Here is an 18970-nt window from a genome sequence, read left to right as displayed (position 1 = left end):
GTTGCACGTTTAAATCAACAGACAGGTATACTGGTGCATGATCGCTTAACTCTATTGTTCCAATTGCACAAGTGTTTATTTTATCTTTATTTTTCCCAAAAGTTATGAAATAATCTATTCTTGTGTATAACGAGTGCGGTGAGGAAAAATAAGTATAATCCCTTTGGTAGGGATGCAAGTCTCTCCATATATCAATTAGTCCCACCTCCTTCATCAATGTATTTATATTCTTAATTAATGTTTTAGTATTCTGTGCTTTTCTATTGGAAATATCTAGCTTTGGTTGTAGATGTATATTTAAATCTCCTCCGCAAATTAGGAAACCTACTGTCTCTGTTACCATCACATCTATAATTTTCTTAAAGAAATAAATATCGCTTCCAGGGGGTGCATATATATTTAACAACGTGACTGGGTTCCCCTCAATGTTTCCCCTTACCAAAATATAACGTCCCTCTTTATCACTTATCTCGGATATTTTTTCAAAGAGTAATTTTCTTGATAACAGGATAGCCACTCCTCTCCTTCGTCCAGTTTTATAGGAAGAGGAGAAAACTGTTGTATAACCCATTCTTTTCAGTTTTTCATGCTCCTTACAGTCTAGATGGGTTTCCTGTGGATACACTATTTGTACTTGTTCTTTCTTCATTTTAGTTAAAATTTTATTACGTTTAATTGGATTCGACAGGCCATTTACATTATATGATATGATTTTTACCTTATCTTTAAGCATACCCTTACTATTTGAATATTATTAATGTAACAACGACATGTACCATCAGACCACTCCCTAAACATACATAAGCAAACATTAATATTAACATTAAAGCTGTATAAAACAACAGCTACAGAAATAAGCTTTATTTGGTCAAAGAAAAAAAAAAAAAAAAAAGACTTCCAACTGTGTGGTCCCCGATATGACCCTAAGTAAGCCCCGATAAAAGAGGGGGCTTCGAGGGGGGCCTCTCTCACCTCTATGTGAGACAGGGCCTTCCTTAGCCAGCAGGCCAATGTCCATTCTACTAATAGCATAGGTAGCACGTCCGCCTATTTTCAATTTCTGCATTGCCACTTCAGTATATTATTTCGAGATAAGAAGTCTTTACCAGTGTATATGGCTATAGCTTGATTCCAGCTTTGATATCATTGATTTCAATGAAGAGCTTTGTGATTGTAGCAAAGGGCTGGTAGCTCTGAGAGTCCCACTGATGAGGCGTTTGTGAAGGTTCGCAGTTATCTAAAGAGCTTAGAAAAAAAGGCATCTGGACTTCTTTAAGTTTTTTGAAGACGTTTCGCCTTTCACCTCTCATCCAAGAAGCTTCTTTATTTCTAGGGTCAAATGGTGGAGAGTCCCAGATTAGCCTGTGTACAAACAGACTTCAGCCATATGAGAGTGAGTGTGAGTGAATGAGAGCACACACAGGACACTCTGATCTCTGAATGTGTGTGACTCAGTGAAAAAGAGGATTGTACTGGATATACTGTGACTGACAAACAGAGTTTAAAGAGAAAGGTGTTTGGATTAAAATGGATTATGCTAAAGTGAACGTGCTAATGAAATCTGAACTGACTGAAATGTGAAGTGAAGATAATTCAGATGTAAAAGAGAGAGAAACTGATAATAAGGTGGGGCTGGAGATCAGTGAAGGGCATGTAAACACCTGATTGGTTGAGTAGATATCAGATCGACAGTTTCACAGTTTTCCCTGTGGATTATAACTTTAAGAAGATGTGACATTCATCAAGGAATCCTGCTCTCCGGATTATTTCCATGAACACTGAGCTGGATCACATCTACAGTGCTGGAAGTGCCCGTCTCACCACCAACCTCTCTGTGCACATTCACTTTTCAACCCTTTGTGAGACACTAAAGGTGTAAATCTGAGTATTTATCTATGTTAGTGCAAACACCTCTAATAGGTTGGTTTAGTCTTTCCAAGTCATATCTTCCCTTAGATCTGCGGTCCAGGCTCCTAAAATCATCCTAGTTTAACAAGCACTACAATCTAGAGGAGAGCTGCACTAACAGGTGTGACTGATGAGATCTGACCTGCAAGGATACTCATGTTCATGTATCAGGACAAGCAGGGAAGACCTGGACATCAACCCTGTCAGGCTGCCTGAGTCCTCTCACCTACATCAGCTCATCAACTCTAAACAGGAACGAGCAGCTCATTTCAAAATAAAAGGTTGGAATTGTAAAGAAAACAAACAGAGCTCATAAACTGAAACTGATTTCATTTTTTCAGCTGGAACATTTTAGTTGTTCCTTTTTCAATACATACATAATTATATTTACAGTAAGTCTTATCATTCCCCTTTTCCCTGCCAGTCACCGCCAATGTTCCCTCTAAAGTTTCATGAGTCTCAGCGAACACAAACTCCCTGAGCGTCCCTTGGACCACTGTGAGCAACAGCAGACGTGTGCACTGTGGTCACGCCAGCATCTTATCCATCCAAGTTACATGGTTTATTAAAGTAATCAAATTACAGCATTTACATTTATGTTAGACTACTTTTAATTAACTGCTTTAGCCCACTTACAATGAAAATTAAAAACAACCTTGTTCATGACCTGTAGCATGTTAACACTATTGGAAGTAAAAATAACTTGAACTCCAATTTTGAAAACACAACTTTATTTTTTCTATTTTTATAAAGCTCTGACTTGTATTATGAGTCTGTGGTCTGGGAGAGAGTCTGTAACTCTGTCTGCAAAATACAGGATATAATGACCAATGTTGGGCAATTAATTATATAGTTACTTCTTCAAAAAAGTAACTGAGTTTTGCAAACAACAAAGTTTGTTGCAATAAATACTGAATACTATCGTTGTTATAAAAAACGATAGTATTCAGGAAGAAAACCAAACATTGCAGATATTTTATCATAACTCTGGTTTTACGTGGCCGATCAACACAACTTAAAAACTTGTATAAAGTCCACACTTTGTCCGTCAACATGCAGCTACCAACCCAAATGGTGAGGTGGTGGTTAGTTCTTACTGTTGTTTCTGATCCCCTACATTATCCTACATTCAAATATATTCTCCAGCTACAATAGTGTTTGTGTTCCTAAAAGGATTTCATGAATGTGTTATTGTTCATGTCACATCTGTATGAAACAAAGAGGAAGTGAGGTTTATCCTTCATGATCACAAACTGTTCCAGCATGTAAACCTGAGATCTGTGTGGAGCAGCTGACCTGTACGATGTGCTCAACACAAACATTATGTACCATCAGTTACTGTGTGACTGAACCACGTGGGTGTATGAAACATCGCTTTTAGTTTTAATAGCACATGGCAACATTCAGACGTGAATCTATACAGTAACACTTTGATTTGTTACAGTGAGGAGACTGATGAAGGGAACGATGAGGGGAAATTGTAACAGCAGCAACAGAAACCAGGAGACAAAGCTGAGGTCTGGGTTCCTCTATGCTACACACAGCCTCCTGCTCCTGGACTTTAGTAAACACATTAATGTCTCCAAGTACACTTACTTCAGAAACTCTATTAAACTCATTACAAGTTTAATTCAGCTTTAAATTACTCACAACATCAGCACACATGAGTAAACAAAGTAACTCACAGCTACTGTTCAAGTTTAGTCATCTTTAATACAAATATACCTCATTATTATGAATCTCACAGCTACCTGCTCATTGAACTGAACAATAATTCTGTTTGACCATTAAAACAAAATATGTGACTGTAAAAAATGTTCAGACAGTAATTAAGAATCTCCTAAGCAATCCAAAGATAAAGAAAAGTTCACCTGCCAATTCTATAAAGCTTGGTTGTTTATACAATAATATCATTTAATGATATGTTTGGATCCTGACCTGAGAGTTTCCAGTGTACAATGTGGACTCTGCAGTGCAGCAGACAGAAGCTTCACCCCTGAATCCCACAGGTCATTGTTACTCAGGTCCAGCTCTTTCAGACTAGAGGACTGGGAGTTGAGAACTGAGGACAGAGCATCACAGCTTCTCTCTGAGAGGTTACAGCCACTCAGTCTGGAAGAAAACAAACAAACAATTAAATCAGTCAAATGAAACATTTTTAATGCCAGCATGCAATACAATTATTGGTTAACTAAATAGCTTCATTAAAACACAACTCTTCTTCTATAGCAGCACTTACTCCTTGTAAGCGCCACCTGCTCCACCATCTGAGTCAGAAGACATGAAAACAAACTGTAAATCTAGTAGAAACATGATTGGAAATCTTCTCAGATCCATTTGTACATTTAGAGCCTGATCCTGAAATATAGCAGCACGGACATTCACAGCAGCAAAGGGTTCTTGCTGATCTGAGCTGGCTTGGCCCTGGCTTATTGAAGATTAAAGAAAGCGGAATCAGCTGTTCAAACCCCCACAAGGCTGAAACAATGGGACGGGTCGTGAGTTCTCAAAATGGGCTCATTGAACGCAGCACGGATAAGATCTTGAAGAAGCTCATGGCGGTCGTGAGTTTTCAGACTTTGCTCTTTGAGCACAAAACCAATAACCTCTGGGAGAAGCTCGTGGCTCTCCAACGGGAGATTGAGAGACGAGTGACGGACTGTTAGATCAGCTGTGAAATTGACATGCAGTTGTTCGCACCAAAGAAAGCCACCATCATCTCATGCGGCTAACATACCAGCGCCAGCTGTGGTCTCAAGGCTGGAGCTGAACAAATCTCACCCTGATAACAGACGGTGTTTAGACTTTCCTTCCCATCCTAAGCATGCTTATCCCCTCCCGGTGCAGACAGTGGGTCGAGGGGACCAGCGCTAATGCTGCAGGCCCGGATGCGCTGTCTACACCGGCTGTCTCTCACCTTTTACCCATCCCTGTTGCTTGTCATGTGTTTCTATGGCGCATTAAGAGTTTTCATGTGCTCTGCGCTAAGGTCATTTTTTTTGTCTGTTCTCAAACTGATCTCCCTGTTGAAGCTCAGTCTGGGGGGAGTTCTTTTTTCTCCTCATCTTTCCTGATGTTGTGCATTTTCTGCTGTTCGGTTCCGGGTCGCTGCTCTAGCGGCTGACCGGCCAGCTACCTAGCCTGACCCGTCTCCCCAATGTGATGTTTGTGTATTGTATGTACGGTTGGAAAGCTCAGTATCCTAATTGCCCTTTGAAAATAAATACAGTGTTCTGAATCTGAATCTGAAAAGATTACAGACGACGACTCTGTTCAGTAAATATTACGCTCATGCTGTCACGAAATACCAAAGGTAGGTAAAACTCTGGTTGTTGCAGCCATCCAGTATGACATGCTTTGTACTGTCCTGCTGCAGTTTGTGACACCTGGTTGATGAGTTGTGAAGGACGATGAAACAAACACTTCACTCAATGTTTGTCTTCTAAACTGGATGTAATTTGGGCAGCCGATAGTTTTTCTTAATCTATCCCAGCTGCAAATAGGAACACAACAAATAAATAACTTTACCCACTTGGATCCTTATCATTCAAGATTGTGAAAAGATTCTCTACTCAGAGAATACTGGAGATTTTAGATGAGAGAGATGGAAGATGATGAAGGGGAAGAGTTTTCACAACTTGAGGCCTTTTGTCTTCACTGTACAGGACAAAGAAGACAGGAAGGGAGGGAGAAGTGAGGAGAATAACACAGGAAATGGTCTTGGGCAGACTCAAACCAGGCCCTGGAGTCACGACTCTAACCTTCAGTGCATGGGTCACCTGCTCAGCCAGGTAAGCTACAGCAGTCAGCAGTGTGTGAGTTAATTTGAAGACAATGATGACTATAAGTCAGGTAAAAAAAAAAAATACTATCATCAACCAACAAGGGGAAAACAGTGAGCTTGAATGACCAAGCTTTGACCAAGGGTGGCTCACTCCTCGGTCTTCTTGCCCAAGGAGTGAACCACCCTGCATGGCTATCAATGTGGTGCAAACAAGGCCATCATACAGTACAGGCCATCCAAGCTGATTTTAACTTTTCCTCCCAGATACCACCTTAGAAATCATCTAGATTAGGATATGTTGGCTGTTCTAGATCCAATCACAACAAACAGAGAGCTGTTGTGTGTCCAAGGTGAACAGGAAGAATATATACATGCATAAAGTCAATAAAGTCCGAAGGTTTGCTTTAGACTGTGCTGCAGTTTATCATCAAAGACAAACAGGCACCATGCTGCCAACAAATGGCATCAAGTCTGACTTGAAGTTTTTTGTTCTTTTTTTTTTAAATCAAGATTAAATTTTATAGCAACCACAGCAGAGATGACCAGGGAAGGTGTGCTTGAGGGGATATAGCTACAACAGCTGGTTTCAGACTGAAGATGAACTGAGGTGCTGCACCCAAGTCTGCAGGTTCAGGGAGGGACAAACATCTGCTGCAACCAGATTGGAGTGAGAGGAGAGAGCAGGCCAACAACAACAAAGAAACAACAAACACACTGTGGAAGACCGAAGCAGAGTTTAGTTTAAAGTGGAACTAAGGATGTTTCTCTGGCTGCCAGGATTCACTGAGTAATTCAAATGCTTTCTTTAATGCAGGACCCACCATGCAATAAATTACTGACACAGTTGGATGTTAAAAGTAAAGACATGAGTACAAATGTACTCACAGAGCTTTGTTGGAGGCTTTGACCACTGGCAGCAGCCTCAGAAGAGCCTCCTCTGAAGCAGAGTATTTCTGCAGGTCAAACACATCCAGATCTTCTTCTGATGACAGTAAGATGAAGACCAGAGCTGACCACTGAGCAGGAGACAGTTCATCTGTGGAGAGACTTCCTGATCTCAGGGACTGTTGGATCTCCTCCACTAGAGAACGATCATTCAGTTCATTCAGACAGTGGAACAGATTGATGCTTTTCTCTGCAGACAGATTCTCACTGAGCTTCTTCTTGATGTACTGAACTGTTTCCTGATTGGTCAGTGAGCTGCTTCCTGTCTGTGTCAGCAGACCTCGTAGGAGAGTCTGATTGGTCTGCAGTGAAAGACCCAGGAGGAAGCGGAGGAACAAGTCCAGGTGTCCATTTGGACTCCGTAAGGCCTTGTTCACAGCACTCTGGTGGAGAGATTGTAGGTTTGGTTTGCTAAGTAACTTAGACAACATCGAGATTCTCTGTTGTTGTTCCAGCAGATTGAGTCCAGAGTTGATGAAGGTCAGATGGACATGAAGAGCAGCCAGAAACTCCTGAACACTCAGATGGATGAAGCAGAACACCTTGTCCTGGTACAGTCCTCTCTCCTCTTTAAAGATCTGTGTGAACACTCCTGAGTACACTGAGGCTGCTCTGATATCGATGCCACACTCTGTCAGGTCTGATTCATAGAAGATCAGGTTTCCTTTCTGCAGCTGATCAAAAGCCAGTTTTCCCAGAGACTCCATCATCTTCCTGCTCTCTGGACTCCAGTGTGGATCTGTCTCAGCTCCTCCATCATACTTGACCTTCTTCACTTTGGCCTGAACCACCAGGAAGTGGATGTACATCTCAGTCAGGGTGTTGGGCAGCTGTCCTCCCTCTCTGGTTTTCAGCACATCCTCCAGAACTGTAGCAGTGATCCAGCAGAAGACTGGGATGTGGCACATGATGTGGAGGCTTCGTGATGTCTTGATGTGGGAGATGATCCTGCTGGCCTGCTCCTCATCTCTGAATCTCTTCCTGAAGTACTCCTCCTTCTGTGGGTCAGTGAACCCTCTGACCTCTGTCACCATGCCAACACAGTCGGGAGGGATCTGATTGGCTGCTGCAGGTCGTGTGGTTATCCAGAGGCGAGCAGAGGGAAGCAGTTCCCCCCTGATGAGGTTTATCAGCAGCACATCCACTGAGGTGGACTTTCTAGGGTCAGTTAGGATTGTAGTTTTGTGGAAGTCCAGAGGAAGTCGACACTCATCCAGACCATCAAAGATGAACACAACCTGGAAGTCTTCAAAGCTGCAGATTCCTGCTTCTTTGGTTTCAGTAAAGAAGTGATGAACAAGTCCCACCAAGCTGAACTTTTCCTCTTTCAGCACATTCAGCTCTCTGAAAGTGAATGGAAATATGAACTGGATGTCCTGGTTGGCTTTGTCTTCAGCCCAGTCCAGGCTGTATTTCTGTGTTAAGACTGTTTTCCCAATGCCAGCCACTCCCTTTGTCAGCACTGTTCTGATTGGTTCATCTCTTCCAGGTGAGGCTTTAAAGATGTCTTCTTGTCTGATTGTTGTTTCTGGTCTGTCTGGTTTCCTGGATGCTGTTTCAATCTGTCTGACCTCATGTTCATCATTGACCTCTGCAGTCCCTCCCTCTGTGATGTAGAGCTCTGTGTAGATCTGATTCAGGAGGGTTGGGTTTCCTGCTTTAGCGATGCCCTCAAACACACACTGGAACTTCTTCTTCAGGGTGGATTTAAGGTTACGATGACAAACTGTAGCTTGAAGTTCTGAATGAGAAGAAAAACAAACACTCAATTCCAAAAAGAACTAATCTTTAAAACATGTTGCTCCATCTTCCATCTCTGGAAAATGTTCATTTATCCAGCAGCTTAAATCTTTAGATAAATCCTCTTACGTCTCTGCAGACGGTCAGCCAGCTCCTCCTGCTTCATTCTCCTCAGGAAGTCCACTGTGATCTTCACAAATGCCTCTCTGCTGCTGCTCCTCTGACTCTCTAAGCATTCTGGGTAATCTGGACTCAGAACCTTCTGGATCTTCTTCAGCTCGTTCTTCACAAAAGTGATGATGTTGTCCTCCAGCAGCTGGAACAGAATATTTATGAATGAGCCAATCAGACTGAAATCATGGAGCCAAACATCAGATCCATGTTGGACACACTGACGATCCACTGGTCTACAAAGAGCAGCATGGAGATGACTGTGAACAGAACAGATGTAACAGTAGTTGTTGTACATGTACAGACCATAAATATGGAGTCCAGCTGTGTTTGATGCTGCTGGGCAGACTGACCACTGGGAACCTCTGAGCTCTGCTGCTCCACTCTGTGGAGGAACCATGAAGGATTAGATCAACACAGGATAAAGATCCAGGAGTTTCTGCTCAAATAACTTCATCTGAATCAAGTCTGTCAAGTTTTAAACTCTCAGATTGTGAACATATCAGTAATTTTCAGTCTGTTTTCATGGACGTCCTTTCAGTGGTGATGTCAGGGATGATTTTGAAGAAGCTCATCAAACTGAACCATCAGCAGATCACTGCTCCAAAACCAGAACATGATCCGAGTCTCCCTCCACCACCAGAACACCAGCTTTACTAACGTGGTAGATCAGTGTAGTACAGATCAATAACTGATGAGTCATTTGATCAAAATCACTGAGTGCTTCACGTCTGACCCTCTGATGCTTCTGTAGACATTTTGCATATTTAATGAATGTCTGACAGTTTTACATTCATTCTATGAACACAGTGGAAATGTTGTGTTATAGTCTCCATGTTGTTTCCAGCATCATAAATTCTTAAGTTCAGAAAATTAGATTCTTTCTTCACAGCTGAAAAACAACAACATTTATTCTCTATTGAAATCTGCATCGTCCACTCCAAAGGTCACAATCTGAAGGTAACATCTGGTTTTGTTCCCTGTGGTTAACTCTGAGCATCAGTATGGTGGGATTTATCCACTACATCCACACCACTGTGGTTCAGTGTTGTCCTGATGGAGTAACAGCAGCCAGTATGATCCAGGCTTTAGCTGCTGGGTCTCTGTGTGACCTCTCAGACTGTTTAACAGATCAGACACAAAGAGAATCAGAGCAGCTCTGTTCTTTAAAGACAAACATGAACCCACTCAGGTCACACTTTCCCCACAGATATGAGCATCACTGTCCTCAAACAGCAAATGACCAAGTCGAACATTTGGATCTTTTCTCTTTCATTGTTTTCTTTTTAATGAATCTTTGTAACAATCTGAGGATGTTTCAGGTCATATTTATCCAGGAAACACAAACATGTAAAGGAGTCATCACAGCTCTCTGACCTCGTTGCTCCAGGTTCACCACTGAAGAATGGAGGGAAATCTTTGGACCGGTCACTCCTCACAGACGGACAGCTGGACACTGCAGACTGTGACCTCTGACCTCTGCAGACACAAACATGATTGAAGCAGCTGTGATCACACAGACTGCAGATAATGCAGCTGTTTCCTGTCAGTAACATCCTCTTAGATTAGAGTTCAGCTTTTTACAGGAAAACTGGACAAAACTGATTTTTGTTACAAACTCATTTTCATTTCCTCTCAGCTCACAAACACAGTCAGACAATCAACCAGAGTCAACACTGATTATAATGTCAGTGCAGAATTATTTCTGTTACTCAGTGAGTTCAGCTCTCTGACCTCGTTGCTCCAGGTTCACCACTGAAGTGTGGATTTAGATCTTTGGACCGGTCACTCCTCACAGACGGACAGCTGGACCCTGCAGACTCTGCTCTGTCCTCCTCTTCCTCCATCATCATCTTCAGTCAGTCTGAGAGGTAAACCACAAACACTCAGTGAGTTCACATTAACAGGAGGAACTGAGTTACAGTCGCTGACCTCTGACCTGTCATGTAACCTAGAAACCAGGTCACATGATTCACATCAGCTCACACACACTTTCTACCTTCACCTGTAGAGGAAACACAAATCAGCACTACATTCAATTCAATTTTATTTATATAGCGCCAAATCACAACAAAAGTCGCCTCAAGGCGCTTCATAGATATGCATACATATGGTAATTATAAAGACCCCTGACCTCCAACAGCTGTTGACACAGTAACTGGTTATGGTCAAACAGATGTGTCCACCTCGCAGCAGTTACTGTGGAACAGCAGCTGAGCTCATTCTGCAGTCAGTGTGTCAGTGAGAGCAGCAGCTCCACCTCCTCCACAGACTGATGGAGGCAGGAAAATCAGTGTACTCAGTTCTGTGAAATACTGTAAATGCAGTTTCTTTTACTGTTTATGTACAAACTGAACTTTGAGTCTCACTTCAGATTGGATTTAAGTGTGTGTGTCACACCTTTATGTGTTACTCCAAAAAAAAAAAAAAAAGCCGTCTGACTGCTCAGACTGAGTCAGGGTAAAGTTCACATGCTGATTTGCTCTGTTCGGGTTCTTCTTCTTGCTTTTCTTAAAAGTAATGCAGTACATTACTTAGTTACTCACTAGATTAAGTAGTGTGTTGCTATATTCTGTTCCTCAGACCAAGAGTCTATGAACCAACTGTTCTTAGACATTTTTAGATCTGGGCTCTAAAAATCTGCTTATTGGCTCTCAGCTATAGTTAAGCAAGATGTCTTTGGTGAATTGAGGCTGTTTTATACAAGCTAATGACACTGACTTATTCTTCACTCAGATATGCTGTGACATTCAAATGTTACAATGTTTTTATTCTGGGACTACAGGAATGATTTTATATGATTCAAAGTTCAAAACAATCCTTTCTATCCTCTCTGTCACTTAGCCCAGTTCATCCTGTCTGGAAGCCTTTTGAAGCCTCCTTTAAGTCCGGCCTTTCCACTGAATCTGCTGATGGAGACACCATCTCCTCCACCTGCAGCTGTGGAGGTTCAGAGAAATAAATCTAACCTAGAGGTATATCTCTATATCTACAAAAGAAAGAAAGAAAAATGAATCAAACAGATTTTCTCTTTTGTTATTGGAAACATTGGAAACAATATCAGAGTCTACAAGAGAACAAAGATCCCCGCAGGATGTCTCTGTTTGGGAAATACTCCAGTCATCCCCCTGAACCTGGTTAGTGACCTGAATCAGTGCTTTTTCCATGAATCCTACCGATGCTACCATGAAAACATGTTCAGCTTGTGTTTGAAGATGACTCACATGCTGACATTAGATACAGAAGAACATAAAGGGAGCAGCTTATTGAGGGAAACCCAAAAAAGCAGAACACAAGCAGCTCTGTCCTCTGTCTCACATCATGTTCATGAGGAGAGAAAAAGCCCCTAAAGTTCCTAAAGACAAACTGTTATAGGAGGAAACAAAGCAAACTTACAGCCGTCCTGGAAGGAGGCAGGACTCCACCTGAAGCTTAGCACAGGGGGGGAGGAGGCAGATTTTCAGAAGAGTTTCTGACTGTTTAACTTCGTGATATCAGATTTAATCTCATCTCATTTGTTACGTTCCCCTGAGGGGTCTAGGCGGTGAGGGGGAAGTAACAAAAAGTGTCCGGGTCAGAAAAAGGAGACAAGAAGGCAAAGGGGTTAAATTAAAGAGTTTTATTAAAGTAGCTCAACTAAAAGAGACGGACAAGCCGCTATCACCATTTAAGAAAACAAACAAAACTCAGGCGTTGGTCAATAAAGTAAAACGTAAGCCAAAAAGAAAGAGAGCAGCTCACTAGCTGTAACCACTCACATGGCACTCTGGCCCAGAGCTCACCTTTCCCTGGGATTAAATACTTTTGATTACTGACGAGAGTCAGCTGTGTAAAAGGGAAAGCTGGCACCTCAGGCAGAAGCCATTGAAGGACACGCCCACACAGGCACCTTCAGGAGGAGGCCCTGCTAGGGCCGTAACACATTTCTGTTTTTCCACTGAGCAGGTTCAGCTTTTATTAAAATAAATATGTTTGTGTCTTTCTCTAAACTCTTAATTATCAGTAATGTTCCCTGAGAAATCAACATTTCTTGGTTCTGATACAAGAATGTCGTTTTCATGGCCGCCATTCACGTGACCCAAAGTGTTTCTAATCTCTGGAGAACCGAGGTTTTACTGGTGCTCCTGAATGCAGCATAAAAAGGAATTTTCCACTAAGTTTCATGTGACATGAACACAGACGGATGACGTGTCTGTGTCAGTCTTTTTCTTTTGAAACAAACTTTATTGAGACCTATGAACAGTCCAACAGCTATGAATGAAATTTAGAGGATTCAAATAAATATTGATAAAAGTTCTCGGAGCTGCTGTGCAAATATTTTTAACTCACTATGGAAACTCTGATCAAAGTTAAACTCCTGGTTTCAAACTTTAAGCTTTTTTGCTGAAGCAGTTGAACAGAAATAATATTAAACTATAACAGTCCTGATATACAGTGATCCCCTCAAAAATAAACACAGATATAAAACTTCTGTCCATTCTGCCATTAAAACGGTAAAATAGATCCACTGATCTGATTTTGTTTTTACTGTTTATGAAGAATAAGCAAATATATTATAAGATGATGAGGTGAGAAAAAAAATGCTCAGAATCACTTGTTTGTATTCAAATGTCAAAGTTCGTGTTCATCTGTTCCTCTCCTACACGTCACTATAAAGTTTAATCTTGTAAAAGTCAAAGTTTGAGTTCATATTCACTGCAGTTTAGTACAATATCTACATGTTAACATTTGTTTGTGCTAAACTGTTCATTTGTTCTGTTTCATAATAAAATATAGATATAAACATCTGTAACATCTGCACTTTAATATCTGGTATTTTGTACAGACAGAAGACAAAAGGTTTACTTTAGTATTAAAATATGAGTCCCGTACAAATCAAATATGTATATATAAAACTTTAAACTGATTTTTTCCAAACTTTTTTCCTCACCAGGAAAAAAGAAAAACTTTTTTCACGCCAAAGCTCAACATCTGACTTACTATTAATATAAAAACCGTGACTGAAGCATCTTTAAATGTTCCGATTTATTAACAGTGTTTTAAACTTAATACAGTAACGTTTGTTCAGTCTGAGAAATGTAAAACATGTTTTATCCTCCATCTTTGTTTCAGTGTGAACAGTCTGAGCGGACAGTTCGTGATATTTTTAACAGAGGCCGACCTGCTGAATCAAATTTGTTTTAAAAAACAAAGTCCTCTGCTGTCCCTCCACCTGCTGCCTCTGAACACGAAGGGTGAGAACTTTAAATTAACACTGTGGCAGATATGTAACCATCTTTAAATGATCTCACTGACTTACAGACAAATGAAGGCAGACATCTGTGGTGGCTGAAACCTCCACCCAAAACATATCCACAGACAGCAAGGTTGTTGTAGTTTTGTAATTTTTAATTAGTTTTTATTTGCATTTCTTTTACACTTTGTGTTTTTAATTCTGTTTAGTTTCAGTTAGTTTCCACGGTGAGTTTGCTTGTTTCAGTTTATATTTGATTTTTTATTTATTATATATTTACGGGGTCAGAGGCTGGACTGACGTAGATTAATGTAGATTTTATGATAAAAACTGAACTTTTTGAAAGCAGTGACTCAGTCTTTTTTTTTAGCCAAACTAACAACACTAACAGGCCATTTCCTGTAAAATGTTAATCAGTTTTCCAAAATCATTTCATTGATCATTCTCAATAATTTAGTTAATTTAGTTCAGTTTCGTGTGTTTTGTAACACTTCTTCCTGTTGGAGAGGAGCCAACAGTTTGTGACGCAGTATTTTTAAGACCGACATGTTGAACCTGAATCTAACACACATCTATACGAAGTATTCATTTACAAAGTGCGCTCTCTGTCTCCTGCTGTGCGTGTAAATAAAAACATCCGGAGCTCAGCGGCTCTCCAGTTGAGCTCAGGCCACATTCAGTGTGTTTAGTCTGATTCCCGGACTCTGATCACACAAGGCCAGAAAATGGCGGAGACACTCGGCCTTGTTGGAAAACGTTACACACTGACTTTAATGGAGAGACCGGAAATACAAACACACACAGTTTGTTGTGTGAAGAAATCAAACACGAGCTGAACAAACAGTAAAGTTCCTAAAGACAAACTGTTAAAGGAGGAAACAAAGCAAACTTACAGTTTCTTCACACACCAACAACAAGCTCCACTCCACGAAGTTCAGGAAGTGAAAGAAAACTTTGAGCAGGAAGGAAACACCCAAAGAGACGTTTGAGGACAATCAGGAGCATTGGAACACTGTGCTGCGTTCAGTTGCACCTCGGAAACTCCAAACCTCTGGCAGGCTGTGATTTATTTCTGCTGGTTTTCCTGTTTGAAGCACAAACATCCGTCATCACTTTGTTGTTGTTCTTCCTGCAGCGTTTAAATATTTCAGCACTGAACTGATGTTTCTTCAAAGCTCATTTCAACCTGTTGAAGTCATGAATGAAAGTGCAGACTGAGAGTGGATCACATGATGTTTGAGGTGTGTCATGTGACATGTTCAGTATTGTCACACATGTCTAGATTGTCCCTGATATCATAACTGCTCAAACACTGATGATTATATTTGAAGAATTATTCCTGATGGCAGCAAAGTTTGAATGGAGCTCTCTGTCTGTGCTGATTTGTCGCCCTCTGGAGGTCAAAGCACAAACTGCATGATGTCACTGTAACCACCACAGAGACAGGAAGTGTTTTTATGACTGAAACACTGAAATGATGCTAACGGCTGTCGTTAGGCTCACTGACAGCAGTGCTGATGTGTTCATGTCAAACACTGGCTCAGGTCAGACTCCTTCATCCTTCTCCAGCGTGAGGCCGCCCTCAGACCCACAGGAGCCCTGACCTTTGACCTCCTGACCCTAACCATTTTAGTCTTGTTGCATCTTTAAATGCAAATCCATCCAAACTGTAGCCGAGCAAAAGAAGCTGGAAGCTGTTCTATGAATGATGTTGTCGAAGGAGCTTGGAAAGAAAAGCGTCTGGACTTCTTTAAGTTGCTTGAAGAGGGACATGGACGTCTTAACGCCCACTCACATCCTGGGACATTTGATCACAGGAAATCACATGATAGCGTGGGGCTAGATCTCACAATGGGTTCACCCAAAACCTTGGTTGATTGTAACCCACACCCGTTTTCACGGAGGAGGAGGAGTTTCACATCCTGAACATGTGACAGCCTGGTTTAAAGGGACCAAAAGTAACTGGACACCTGATTCAGTTCAGGTTTATTCATCCGCTCCAAACCACAGCAGCAGTCACCTCTAGGGAACCAGCTGATCCATGTAACTGGGGACAGACCACAGCCCAGAGCACTGGTTCATGATGTGTTTGTGGACTGTAGGTTGTTTGGATAGAGATGAGATGTACTCAGCAGTCTGTCTCTAATGTTTAATGAAATGTTCTGAAGATGATAATAACTTGTGATTTTCTTTTGAATGAATCTTTAATCGTGTTGTAGGGCCTCTGACTCTCATGAAGATTTTCACATCAATGTGCTTTTCACAAAGATATTAACAATGAAAATGACGTGCAGCCCTGAACTACTCATGCGTTAACTCAGCGGTTCCCAACCCCCGGGTCACGGACCGGTCCGTGAGTCGTTTGGTACCGGGCCGTGAGAGTCGAGGCTCGGTGTGAAATTGATGGTTGATAGGTTTGTAGCATAAACCTGTTCGCTGGATCGTTCAATCCAGCTACACAGCAAAGCAAGACACGAGTAGTTCTTTATGTTTCTCGTGCACGGGAGAGACCTGGACCAATGCCGTTCCTTCACTTGACCACAGTTGCTCTCGTCCGTTCCCTCGTAACACTGTTCTTTTATTGAGGTTACATGAACATACATAGGTTCATTAACAAACACTCCTTTGGGTCCAGGCCCAGCCACGTGTTTGTAAGCTGCTGTGCTCCTCACAAATAAAGCCTGAAGCAGCTCAGACTGTTAGAAGCAGCACTGAGCCCTGTTACAGTTATAGTGTTAGAGCAACGGCTGCAGCCTACAGCATTTAAACTAGCTGACAGTAAACACATCAGTCCAGATGTTACCACATTACTTTGTGATGCTGAGAGTTAAAGGAGACTGGCTGATTAAAATCCCATTCCTTACATCACCGTCCTCTGCTCTGACTGCTTTCATTTAATCACAATCAGAATACTTTTTGATCCCAGGGGAAATTATTTAGGTTACAGTGCTGCAGCACAAACAGGAACAAAGACACAACACACTAAGTAAGAAATAGCACAATATACACAATATATACATGCATACATATGAGTCACTTATAAGTAACATGTGAGTGCTGGGGTCTATGACAGCAGGCAGGTCTGTATTTATGTCCAGGCTGACATGAACAGCTAGTAGTTCAGGGTTCAACACTCAGGAAAGTGTGTGACCTTCCACACTGACAGAAGATGCTAAACATGACTTTAAACTGTTGTTTGTTAAAGCCTCACAGATCTGAGAGCAGGGCTCAGTGGGTACATGAGCCTTTATACATGAAGGCTTTCTGTTTCCAGGAGAGGAAACATGTGATCCAGCTGTGTTTGGTCACATGGATCTGCTCTGCATGGATCACCTGACTAAAACATGTTGTTATTATTGTTCTTACAGTCTTAAATCGGTACATCAGGTGGGTCACATGACACCCGGGGGTGACAGCAGCATCTTTCCTCTTTAGAAAGCTGCTCTCTGTCCCAGGAGCTGTTGTCACAGTAACAGCAGGAACAGGAAGTCACATGCTCTCTGCTCTGTGATTGGCTGCTTCTTATCTCAGCTTCCTGCAGAGGGTGGGGTCTGCTGATAACGCACACCAACAGAAGTGTGACTTTCACTTCCTGTTTATTGCTGTTGTTCTTAAAGCTCTCAGGCGATGCTGCAGCGCCCCCTGCTGACACAAACTCCTCCCTCTGTCTCAGAGGTCAGAATCAGAATCAGAATCAGAATCAGAATGGGTTTATTGCCAGATGTTGAGGTTTACAACATTAGGAATTTGCTGCGGTGCTTCAGTGCAAACAATAAGAATTAAAGTGCTATGTAGAAAGAAGATATGTGCATGAGATATACATTAGATATATACATGAGAATAAGAATTAAGAGTGCTACGTAGAAGGATATGTACATGAGTGCAGGTGGTGATCAGTGCCAGACATGAAATGATGCAGTGACACAGCGTAGGGTCATGTGTGAGTGGCGGGGACAGTCATGTGGTTATTGTTCATGTGTCCAACAGCAGAGGGGAAGAAACTGTTCTTGTGGCGAGAGGTTCTGGTGCGAATGGACCGGAGCCTCCTGCCTGAGGGGAGCAGGTCAAACAGACTGTGTCCAGGGTGGGAAGGGTCAGCTGAGATCCGGGCTGCACGCCGCAGTGTCCTGGAGGTGTACAGGTCCTGCAGAGATGGGAGTCTGCAGCCAATCACCTTCTCAGCAGAGCGCACAACACGCTGCAGTCTCTGTTTGTCCACAAACACTCAGTGAGTTCACATTAACAGGAGGAACTGAGTTACAGTCGCTGACCTCTGACCTGTCATGTAACATAGAAACCAGGTCAATATGTCTGTAGGTTCAGTCATCCAGGTCATGTGATCTAAGGAGCTTGGAGAGAAAAGAGACGTCTTTAAGTTTCTGGAAGACGTTTCATCTGAGAAGCTTCTTCAGCTCTAAAACCAAACGGTGGAGAGTCCCAGATATTTAAACCTGAGAGGGAAAGAAAGCATGTCGCTGACCCACCACTGATGTTATTTCAAGGAGGAAACTGAGAGCCTTTGCACCAGGAGCACAAACATCAGCTCCAGCAATGATCCACTGATGTGTTTTTATTCCATGTATGAATGTTGTTATTGACAGAGATGACGTTTGTGTGTCAGTGATGCAGTGACTGTTGTTGTTACCTGTACAGGCTGGTTAGACTCTATGAAACAGATCATACAGATCTCTGCATGTTAGAAGAGACTATTAAAGGTCATGAATGAGACAAAGGCAGGGAGGCGTCCTTTACAGCTAAACAGCAGAGTGAGAGAACAGCCAGCACCTCTACATTTATCACATTATACAGCACATGTATGATACTGACAGGGATGAGAAGAATTTAGTGATTCTGATCCCATCATTGATATTACTTATTGATTCTCAGTAGCTCTGCTCTGACAGTCACCACCATCACTGAGCAGCATATCAAAGACATTTGTGCACATTAACTGCATGTTGTGGCTCAAATGTTTGTGCATGTTGGAGGCATTTCCTCTTTGTTGTGATCAGTGTTGGTCATTACTCAAAACAGTCATTATTACACATATTACACAGAACACTTTGATTAAAAGTAATGGAGTACGTTACTTCATTACTCCTCATAACATTACTTTGATGTTACTGTGTAAAATGAACAAATGAGCATGTAACAACATAAAGCTGAGGTACAGCCCCACACACCAACAC

At 41.8% G+C, this 18970-nt stretch overlaps 1 protein-coding gene across 1 annotated transcript in view; it reads right to left on the bottom strand.

The window, feature by feature from the left end:
* The window catches only part of LOC309702404 (protein NLRC3-like), a 28465-nt gene extending 17947 nt beyond the window's left edge, over window positions 1–10518 (bottom strand). The window contains exons 1-6 of the mRNA XM_082527122.1: window positions 10283–10518; window positions 9926–10027; window positions 8855–8933; window positions 8507–8693; window positions 6578–8378; window positions 3847–4020 (exon numbers count right to left, since the gene is read on the bottom strand). Of these exons, the coding sequence (XP_082383248.1) occupies window positions 3847–4020; window positions 6578–8378; window positions 8507–8693; window positions 8855–8933; window positions 9926–10027; window positions 10283–10401 (2462 nt within the window). The 5' untranslated portion in view covers window positions 10402–10518. The remainder of the gene's footprint in view (window positions 1–3846; window positions 4021–6577; window positions 8379–8506; window positions 8694–8854; window positions 8934–9925; window positions 10028–10282) is intronic.
* Window positions 10519–18970: the final 8452 nt, after the last annotated feature.

This window comes from Aulonocara stuartgranti, assembly GCF_965226115.1.
Source record: "Aulonocara stuartgranti genome assembly, chromosome: 3".
NCBI classification, from domain to species: Eukaryota; Metazoa; Chordata; class Actinopteri; order Cichliformes; family Cichlidae; genus Aulonocara; species Aulonocara stuartgranti.
This window is presented reverse-complemented; position numbering and strand designations above follow the sequence as displayed.